Source organism: Kryptolebias marmoratus, linkage group LG19 (genome assembly GCF_001649575.2).
Source record: "Kryptolebias marmoratus isolate JLee-2015 linkage group LG19, ASM164957v2, whole genome shotgun sequence".
NCBI lineage: Eukaryota > Metazoa > Chordata > Actinopteri > Cyprinodontiformes > Rivulidae > Kryptolebias > Kryptolebias marmoratus.
Genome location: NC_051448.1, coordinates 14,740,250 through 14,750,017, shown reverse-complemented (window position 1 = coordinate 14,750,017; position 9,768 = coordinate 14,740,250). Strand labels below are relative to the sequence as shown.

The 9,768-nt window shown below is 43.1% G+C and overlaps 2 protein-coding genes across 4 annotated transcripts; one reads left to right on the top strand and one right to left on the bottom strand.

Moving 5' to 3' along the window:
* Positions 1 to 2,878: 2,878 nt before the first annotated feature.
* On the bottom strand, positions 2,879 to 3,911 carry rps29 (ribosomal protein S29). Its single transcript, XM_017409087.3, has 3 exons — positions 3,756 to 3,911; positions 3,266 to 3,365; positions 2,879 to 2,994 (listed from the first exon to the last, which is right to left on the bottom strand). The coding sequence occupies exons 1-3, from the start codon at positions 3,866 to 3,868 to the stop codon at positions 2,986 to 2,988; spliced, it is 222 nt and encodes a 73-aa protein (XP_017264576.2). The 5' UTR covers positions 3,869 to 3,911; the 3' UTR covers positions 2,879 to 2,985.
* Positions 3,912 to 5,169: 1,258 nt separating this feature from the next.
* On the top strand, positions 5,170 to 9,459 carry mgat2 (alpha-1,6-mannosyl-glycoprotein 2-beta-N-acetylglucosaminyltransferase). Of its 3 annotated transcripts, XM_025004342.2 has the most exons (3): positions 5,170 to 5,324; positions 7,632 to 7,808; positions 7,980 to 9,459. In XM_025004342.2, exons 2-3 carry the CDS (start codon positions 7,702 to 7,704, stop codon positions 9,307 to 9,309), a joined length of 1,437 nt encoding a protein of 478 aa, XP_024860110.1. In that variant the 5' UTR covers positions 5,170 to 5,324; positions 7,632 to 7,701; the 3' UTR covers positions 9,310 to 9,459. The 3 variants fall into 3 exon arrangements, with proteins under 3 accessions (XP_024860110.1, XP_024860111.1, XP_024860112.1); XM_025004343.2 differs by lacking the exon at positions 5,170 to 5,324 and having other exon boundaries at positions 7,670 to 7,808; positions 7,884 to 9,459; XM_025004344.2 differs by lacking the exon at positions 5,170 to 5,324 and having other exon boundaries at positions 7,682 to 7,808; positions 7,887 to 9,459.
* The last annotated feature ends 309 nt before the right edge of the window (positions 9,460 to 9,768 follow it).

Here is a 9,768-nt window from a genome sequence, read left to right as displayed (position 1 = left end):
TGGGTGGGGGGGGAGGGGGAGGGACATCAAAGACAACACCTTCCATCCGCCTCCATGATGTGATGCAACACAGAGCACTTGTGTGATCAGCTCCATCTGTCCCAACAGCCCAGCCTCCGGCAGCCACACATGAAAAGAAGGCTCCTGGATGGCACGGGCTCCTTCGTGCATATTTTAGCATTTATGAAATCCATACGTGAACCTGATACAGGAGACACCGATGTCCTTCACGTGTCGACGTGCACGCTCCGGATCCAAACCACGCCACCGACTGTGCTCGTTTTCCCATCAGTAACTAACAGTTTCAAACTTGGAACCTGTTCGTTTGGGTTAATATTGTCTCATATTTGGGGATGAGTGGGTTTCTTTGTTGTTGTTTTTCCCACAGGGAAAGTCTTAAGCAAGTATTTTGACATCCAGGTGAGGATTTCTGTTCTTGGCAAGAATACTTGACGAAACAAAAAGTTGGAACTCTCTCTATCTGTCGCCGTCAAAAGGCGATGATGCTTTTGCCCCAATCTCTGTGTTAGTCCAATATCTCATGAACCACTGGATCAATGTTTAATCAAACTTGCAACTCCAACTCGGGCGAGTCTAGAAAGCTAAAGTTTAAGGTCGCCAGTGGCTGAGACTGGTCCCCAATGTGTATTTTAGGCACTAACTGACTGCATAAACCTTTAATTTTCTGCGTGTTAGCAAAATATCTGAAACTTTCAGGAAATAATTGTTGGAGGTAATAATGGAGCCAACCTAATTCAAGATGGCCCCCACAGCCAACTCGCCTTAAAATGGCTGTAATCAATAGTGACACTTGGTGGTTGTAGCTGAGAGTCATTCACGAAACATTCTGAAAGTGCGACTCGTTGCCTAAGATTTGAGCTTTAAACTTCGACACTACCTGTTGGTCTGTCCGAAAAAATCCCTTCAAGGAAAGCGAAGCCTTTAATTATATGAACAATCATTGAGCAGTCGGCTAATAGTCTGTTGCTTCTTTGGGGACTCTTTTGCTCGGACGCTGAAAAGGCCTAAAGTTCTGTGAGTCTCTGAGGTCAGTCTGCCGTCGCCTCTCTTCTCAGATCCAAATTCAGACTACGATGAGGTCCACTGCTGCACAGCCTTCAACTTCGCATCTTCCATCCATTTTCTTTACCCGCTTCTCCATTCCGGGTCGCGGGGAGCTGGCGCCTATCCCCAGCAGCCACTGTGCGAGAGGCAGGGGACACCCTGGACAGGTCGCAAGTCCATCGCAGGGACACATAGAGACTTAACGAGACGAACAACCATTCACGCTCTCACTCACACCTAGGGACAATTTTAGAGTCATCAATTACCCTAACATGCATGTTTTTGGTCTGTGGGAGTAAACCCATGTGTGCACAGGGAGAACATGCAAACTCCACCCAGAAAGGCCCCAGGCCGGGAAGCGATCCTGCGACCTTCTTGCTGGGAGGCGACAGCTCAACTTCGCATCTTGTAGCGGATATTTTCGGCGCACTTCGAAGGGTTCTCAGCAGCCTTTTTGGATCCATCTTCAGCTGCTTTACATATTTCATTAAGCTATCTCCAGGTGTCTTCAATGTTCCCCGTTCTTCCCCGCCCACAATTGAGTTTCAATTAATAATTTGTATTTAAATCAGGGGCAGACACCTGAAAGATTCATAAACTCTTTTAGTTTTTTTCTGCTTTTGTGGAAATCAGTTTTTTTTTTTTTTGTGTAGGGGGGTGGGGGTTGCAAGTGACACAGCTGCTTAAAGACCCTGTTAGAACAAGTTTTTAGGAATTCACAAAAAAAAGTTTGAATAACCAGACTGAAGAGGTAATACAGCAGGGGAGAATTAAAAAAAAACAACTCATTAAACGGATTGAATTCTTGGTGCTTTTCCTCTCTTCCTCACAATTACTGCTGCAGGATGGTGAGAACTTTTACCTCTAATAACGTTCCCTCTTGCTCATTTCCTACAATCCGATTTTGCCAAACACAACCTTTCGGATTCGTCACGAAACGCCATTTAAGCCAAAATTCAAAACCCAAATCAATACAAGGTCTAAAGAATTTTAATATCCAGTCGCTCTGTAAGTGGGTGTGCTGGACTCATCCTAAGACACGCAGTGTTGCTGCCATCTAGTGCAGCACCCTTGATACAATGCATGTTCAAAAAAAACAAAAAACTATCAAGTCCTGCCAGAAATTCTACATTTGGTACAACGTGAAAGTCCAGCCGTCACTCAGGAACTTGTGGTTCGGTCACCTGCACAATTAGCCTCGCTGCAGGAGCGCGATCAGACCACATTAACTTGGAGGCAGAATAATGTCTCTGCGTGTTCCCCGTTCGAAAATGTGAAGGCATGCTGACTTCAAAATTAGTCATTTGCTTTATGCTGAAGTTTCCCCCCCCCTTCCATTATGACCTACAGCTGAGACTATTAATTGCACTGCTTGGTTCCTCGCAGAGCAGCTCACAAAAAAAAAAAAAAATACAGAAGGGTTGTTAAAATGTGACCACTCAGTCACATTGCAGCCCTAAAACTACCAACTTTCATGTCTTATACTGGTTACCAAAACTTTTTCTACGTATTCAAGTCTTATATGTTGTAAAGATGTGTGCAACTCAAGTGATAAGTTTGATTTATCAAAGAAAAACAATTAGAAACAGCTAACCTGGAAATAAAGAGTTTGTTGACATTTATGACTCAGACATAAATTCTCAAGAATGCAGATTTTCTGATCCCTTACACCTTATTTCACCTTTAAGTAGACAAAGGGGGAATATCATTCTAAATTGTGTTCGCTGACGAAACTATTCCTTTCAGTGACAACCTTATGCATGTTTTATGGAGGAAAAAAGGATTTAAACAACTTAATAAACACACAGCTCAATGTAGTTGGACAAAAAAAGAACATTTATTAGCTGTTTTGAATGTTTTCCATCTTGGCCAGCTTTCCCAATGATCCCTTAACACCACATGAGGATGCCAGCGCAAGACTTAATCCAGCTGTACAAAACAAGAGGAAAAAATTAAACAAATTAGTTTCTTAGTGCTAAACAATCAGTCATCATCTACACTAACATGTACTGTAAGGATATTTGTATATATCAAAAACCACTATTAACATACTCATCTACTTAGTAAAAACAAAATAGCTGAAAGTGTGAGCTTCAACATGAGCATCCTTTACGTACAGGCTAACAAAATGGTGTGAATTGTTAGCATTTTATATAAGTTTTACACAGTCAATTAGTTAATTTCAAAAACTGCTACTCACCTTAACAAAGCCGATGTCTTTGGCGTACTGCCTGAAGCACTGGCGGCACATGTTGAGTCCGTATTTACGGATCAGGCCGTGTCTGTTTGAGCACACTCGGCTGAAAAGTAAAACAAAAAAGCTAATCGTCAACTGAATTGTCAAATCTCTTCCGACACCGGTTAGCATCCGGTACAACTACAGTGTAATCTTACCTGCTGTCAACACAAAAGCAATTAAATAGCGCACCGTTTGACTAACTAACACATTACAAATATCATATTTAGTTAAGCGGGTTGTGTTTAATAAAATACATAAAACAATGTATGCTAAGAACGACGCTGCCACAGGCTGCTAAGTACATCTTATGCCGCCATATTAGCTCCGGCTCGGGGCCCATGCGGTGCAGCTTTGATCATTGTATTTGGTCCGATGAAAGATAAAGAAAACCACAAATATCGCTCGCTTTAGTTCATTAATCAACAATCGACACAATAAGATGAGCACTGACCAGGAGCGGGATCCCTGACCGAATTTTCTAGGGTGACTCCAGTAGAGCTGCTGATGGCCCATCTTGTCTCGTTTCGCTCGAGCGTCGGAAAGGAGGAAAAGGCGGACGCGCATGCGCAAATGATGTTTCCGGCTGTGGCGATTTTGCACAGCGCCTCCTGTTGGTAAAGAAGAAGAAATGCAGCATCACAAATCACCAGTTTTGCTGTTGTTTATGTAAAGTTTTAATTACTCGCGACACCCCGAACCTATAAAAGTCGTTTAACTCACAGTTCAATTGTCAGAGGTTAAATTAAAAATACAAAATACTTAACATTACAACGAAGAATAGATAAAAATGGACGTGGATATGACCATTTAGACTTTGTCATCAGAAATGTATTGTATAATTATTTTCATGTTGCCACATATCTTCTTTTAATTACTTTTTAAAAAGCCATGTATGAAAAAAATCCCTAATTTATTGTTTATTGTCAAACTGAAATTCTAAAACTGCTGAAACACTTTCTTTCATGGAGTGGTAAAAAGAAACTCATCCACTCTGGGATAATAGGTTTATACTTAATTTCTGACCTGTTGCTAACTAGAGACACTCTTGGCAGAGCTCTGGTTACACTTAGCAGACATGCAAAGCACTTAATTATTTAAACTGCAGTTATGTCCAGGCCTGCTTACAATTATTACAGAAGTGGCTGCAATAATTTTATCACAGTAGTGGTAGCGCGTCGGGTCGCTATTTTGCCTCCGCTAATCCTTAAATTGATTTGTTGGGAGGCTCATAAAACAATATTGTGCATGATATATGTTTATTGAAGTAAAATAAGGATTTTTCTCAGCATTTATGGACACCAAAATAAGCTGACGATGAGCGGTTTCCATATGCAGCTTCCACTTCTCAAGATGGCTGCCAAAAATCTCGCCTAACAGCCATAAGTGGCCATTCCAGTGTTTCTCATGTTCATAACTTTACCTACAGATTTATTTACCAACACAAATGTAATGTAGGTCAGTCAGGCTTCCATGTAGGTTTTGGTGGATTCAGCCAAGCGCTTTGTTTACATTGAGCGTGGACCCGCATTTCAGAATAGCACTCAGTCTATCTGGAGGAAATTCTTTCAAACTGCGCCATTTGATAAAATTCAGGATTACCTTTTCATGTGTTTGATTTCATACTGTGCAATGAGTGCATTTAAAACGTTTAAAAATCACCTGCGCTGAAATAAAGTATTGTAAAAGATAAATAAAGTGTTGTATTACTATATAAATATGCTAAAGCTCGCACACAGAAAAGCGTACAAACTGTGCAGCAGACTGAGGCTGTTTTTCCATAATAGACAGTATAAAAGCGGCCTGGGGTGCCCCCCACTGGACCAGTGTATAGTTGGACAACAGGAGGCGGTGGTTCTTGGGTGTTTTTTTTTTTTTTTTTGGTGATATTTATATATTTTTTTCCTAACAGCTAGCCGTCATTCGCTCTTCCATGCAGCTTGCTGGAAGGTATAGAGGAGGATGGGACGCCGCCGTTATAATGTGTCACGGTGAAGCGACCGCAGCGCCGGTGTGGTTTTAGGTAGGTGCTGCGAGCGCGGGGGCGGCTGCGCTTCGCCCCGCTGTTGACGAGCCTTTCTCGGGCAGGGGGCCGGCAGGCGGGTCGGTGGGCAGCAGCGGCAGCCTGGAAGTTGTTAGCCGTTAGCCGCAGCCGTTGCTAACTTATTGCTAGCGTACAGTTACCGTGTTTAAAGCCGCTCGCTCTCACGAGGCCAACCGAAGCGCTAAAACGCCCTCTCGTTGTTGAGAGGGTCTTGTTAAAGTTTGCGGTGATAGGAGCGGAAAAAGCTCGACAGCAGAGCCGTCGTTGGCTCGGTTTGACAGCTAGCGGCCAGTTTAGGACGGAAACGGGTTGTGGGCAAATTGACATGAGTGTGAAAACATGGTAGACTGAGGTGGTGGAGGGAAGGGAAAGGCGGTTTAACGTATTTTAATACACAAACAACTGATAAAAGTGTAAGTATTTGCAGCTAGAATGACAAAATACACGTGTGTAGAGAAATGGGGACATGGACATGTAGTTTAGCATCAAACAATTTAATAAAGTGCCTTCGTCATGTAATATTTAGGTATCCTAATGGGTTTAACAATATATAACAAGTATTGCAGTCATGTTTATGTTGCATTCCACATGTCATAGTTTAATCTGGATGGTGTGCTCCAGGCAGACAGAAGACGGAGAGATGACTAATTTAATAATATATAAAATATGGGGGGTTGTTCTGCTGATCTGACTGGAAAGTCTCAATCAATACTAATAATGTAATGAGGCACAGAAAGTAATGCAGGGGAAAAAGAAAAAAAACAGTAAGGCACTGGGTTTTATTCAATAAAAACGCATACAAACTCGGTCTAATTCAAAACAGAATGGAGCCATAAGTTTGTAGATCTGAAGCCTGCTTTGTGAAAATTAAATGATGTTAGTGTTGGGATTTAATTTCCTGTGAAAGTGGATAGTTGTTTTTTATCAATGCCAGAATCCTCTCATCCTGTTGTCATGCCTTTTATTGCCCTTTTTTAATAGGAATTTTAGGGCATTTTACGAAATTTGGGAATTTATTTAATCGCTCCACAGCTTCAGGTGGCGTTCAAAAGTCAGTTGAAGAGTTTAAGAGAACTTTATTCTTTATCCTTCTCTGGATTTAAGCTTTTTTATGTAGCTTTGTAGATATTTAGATAGATAATGCATTGCTATTGAATAAAGCGGCAGAAACACTTTAAATGTACAGATTTTTCAGTCCTAATATATGTTTTTAACATGAGGTGGGTGAGCATGGAAATGGCTCATCACTTATTGTTAAATTAAAGTCGTTTCACAAGAAATGCGTTCGGGATGTAATCGTCCTGGCTGTCATTTATTACCTCCTGGCACGGGAGGCCAAAGAAAAGAGGTCAAGTGTCAATGCGAAGCCTCGAAAAATCACAACAATTAGTTTTAAGTCTGTAGATGCCACTTAATTCAGATTACATGCATGCAGGTGAAAATGTCTTGAATTGGTACCCCCAGGTCTTCACTTTAGCCTTTTGAGCTCTCTACTAGGAACAGGCCATCTTTAAAAAAAAATAAAATAAAAAAAAAGCGCGGGGTTTTGCATCTTTTGCCAGGTTGTTTCCAGCCGCGGAATAAATTTGGGATCACGTTACACGGCTACCTGATGGCTCTGAACGATGATGAAGACGAAAATAAATACCAAAAGGGACTAGACCTTTTCCACAGCATTGGTCTGTGGGTTGAAATTAAAAAAAATAATCATTCGTCATCCGGGAAACAAAACAGTTCGATATTCCGTTTAGAGCGTTAATTTTCAGATTGCACTGCAGTTATCAGGGCTGCATACAAGCATAATAAATAAATAAATTTTAAAAAATAAGTGGAAACACAAATGCTACATGTTGATGGTCCTGCTCATCAAAATCCAGGTTGACAGAAGAGTTGCTGCTGATGATACTTTATGTGCTTCACATCCCTAAAGCACAAATAAGCACACTTACACACCTACGCAGCCACTACATGGCAGAACGGGGCTGCTTTCTATGTGAATGTCTGCATTTTGCATACAGTCTGTTTACTGGCGATTTAAGCTAATTGTTGTGATTTTTCGAGCCTTCGTGTCTATACTTGACCTCTTTTCTTTGTACAACTGTGTAGCATAACTCACTGTGGAAAACATCACTTTGTTTCTTATTTTTTTAATTAAACTGGGGTTACCAGACAACAGTAAAGTATCGCTGTTATTAGTTTGACATCGTTTTTAAACTATGTCCCACTGTGTTCCACTTGCTTAAAACAATTTCCCGCTTCTTTTGTTGTTGTCTCTTTTTCATGCAGGTGGCTTGCGCACACTGCCTCTCCCCCCCCCAGCAACCGTCATGCCTTACAGAAGATTCATGAACCATCTATGACATTCCAACAGGACCGATGTTTACAGCAACAATTATTTTTGCCAACAACTAACCTCCCTGAGATCACCTTTTCATTGTGCAAAGCACAAGAAAGCCACTCCAGGTATTTTGTTAGTTACTTTTGGTTTTTTTTGTTTGTTTGTTGTTTTTTTTTTTACGGTCAACTTCTCTTTGCAAGAAGCTGATCCTTTATCATGAGATTCCGAATTTACAAGAAGAAGGTGGTGATACTGACTCTGGTGGTTATCATCTGTGGCCTCGCTTTCTGGAGCAGCGGAAGGCAAAAGCACGAGAGCGGCTCGTTCCCCAAGGAGCTGGAGACGGTGAAGAGGGGCGGCGGCAGCAGCAGCAGCAGCAGTAGTAGCAGCGTGAACAATCAGATCCAGGTGCAAGCTACTCCTGCGGTTAGCCGGGCGCCTGTTGCACCGCCTAATATACAGGCAAATGACACGCATCAGGAAAAAGCGAAGGACAAAGGCAAACCGACAAAGCCCGAGGTGGATAACACCACTTTAGTCTACCGGGGCATTGTCTTCCAGCTGAATTTTGACCAGACGATAAGAAACGAAGAGAAGTTCGAGAAAACCCGACACAAAGACGATCTGGTCGTGGTAGTTCAGGTTCACAATCGACCCGACTACCTCAAGCTGTTGGTGGACAGTCTGCGGAAGGCCAGAGGCGTGGAGAGCGTACTGCTGATATTCAGCCATGATTACTGGTCCCCGGAGATTAATAAAGTGGTGGCCTCTGTTGACTTCTGTCAGGTCATTCAGATTTTCTTCCCCTTCAGCATTCAGCTGTACCCACAGGAATTCCCAGGAAATGACCCCAGGGACTGCCCCAGAGACATTCCCAAAAAGGACGCCTTAAAGCTCGGCTGCATCAACGCGGAGTACCCGGACTCCTTCGGCCACTACCGCGAGGCCAAGTTCTCCCAGACCAAACACCACTGGTGGTGGAAGCTGCACTTTGTGTGGGACCGAGTCCGCGCTCTCAAAGACCACCAAGGCCTGGTTCTGTTGATTGAGGAAGACCACTACCTGTCCCCGGACTTCATTCACCTCTTAAAGCTGATGAGAGCTCTGAAACGGGAGCAGTGCGCCGACTGCGACATCCTGTCCCTGGGGAGCTACAGCCACATCGGCTACTCCAGCAAAGCCAACAAGGTGGAGGTGAAGCTCTGGAAGTCCACGGAGCACAACATGGGGATGGCTCTCAGCCGAGACACGTACCAGAGACTCCTGCGGTGCACGGACACGTTCTGCACGTACGACGACTACAACTGGGACTGGTCCTTGCAGCACCTCACCGTGTCCTGCCTGCCCGCCTACTGGAAGGTGATGGTGAGCGAGGCGCCGCGGGTCTTCCACGCGGGGGACTGCGGCATGCACCACAAGAAGGCCTCCTGCATGCCCACCAGCCAGAAGACCAAGATTGAGAACGTCCTCCAGAGCAGCGGGAACCAGCTGTTCCCCAAAAACCTCCTAATCGCAAAGAGACTGCCGGCCAGTGGCGCCGGAGGGGTGGCCCCGCATGTCAAGAACGGGGGCTGGGGAGACATCAGGGACCACGAACTCTGCAAGAGCTACGTCCGATTACAGTGACCTTAATTGATACTATTATATATTCTTGTCTCTTTTTTTTTTTTTGCATCCTATATAACGAAAAAGTAAACCTTTATGAACTATTCTTCATATTGCCTGTTTTCTTGGACTGTTCCAAATAAAGACGAATGTTGAATTTTTGGCCTCTAACACTTGAGTGATATTTAGTAAGAACGAGACAGCTTTGAACCCTTTTGTACTGAATGATTTTCTTTTTTTTTTTTTTTTACAATTTTATTTCGAGGCTTTGGGATCAGAACGCGTTAGGCATGAACACAAACAAACAAAAAAAGAAAAAAAGGTAGGGCGTCTTTAAATAGATGCTAAATCAGGAAATTGCAACCCTTTGCACGTAAAATTGGTTGGCCTAAAAGAATCGGCTAACCTGCTGTGCTCTCAATTAATTTCGAAGCTATTTATAGCACACGCGTTTGCTGAGATTAATTGAAACCCCCCCCC

Coding starts and splice junctions, on each gene's coding strand:
- mgat2 (XM_025004342.2), top strand. CDS start 7,702: ATGACATTCCAACAGGACCGATGTTTACAGCAACAATTATTTTTGCCA. Junction 7,809..7,979: donor GCACAAGAAAGCCACTCCAG/GTATTTTGTTAG, acceptor TTTCTGGAGCAG/CGGAAGGCAAAAGCACGAGA.
- rps29 (XM_017409087.3), bottom strand. CDS start 3,868: ATGCGCGTCCGCCTTTTCCTCCTTTCCGACGCTCGAGCGAAACGAGAC. Junction 3,366..3,755: donor GGTCAGGGATCCCGCTCCTG/GTCAGTGCTCAT, acceptor TTTACTTTTCAG/CCGAGTGTGCTCAAACAGAC.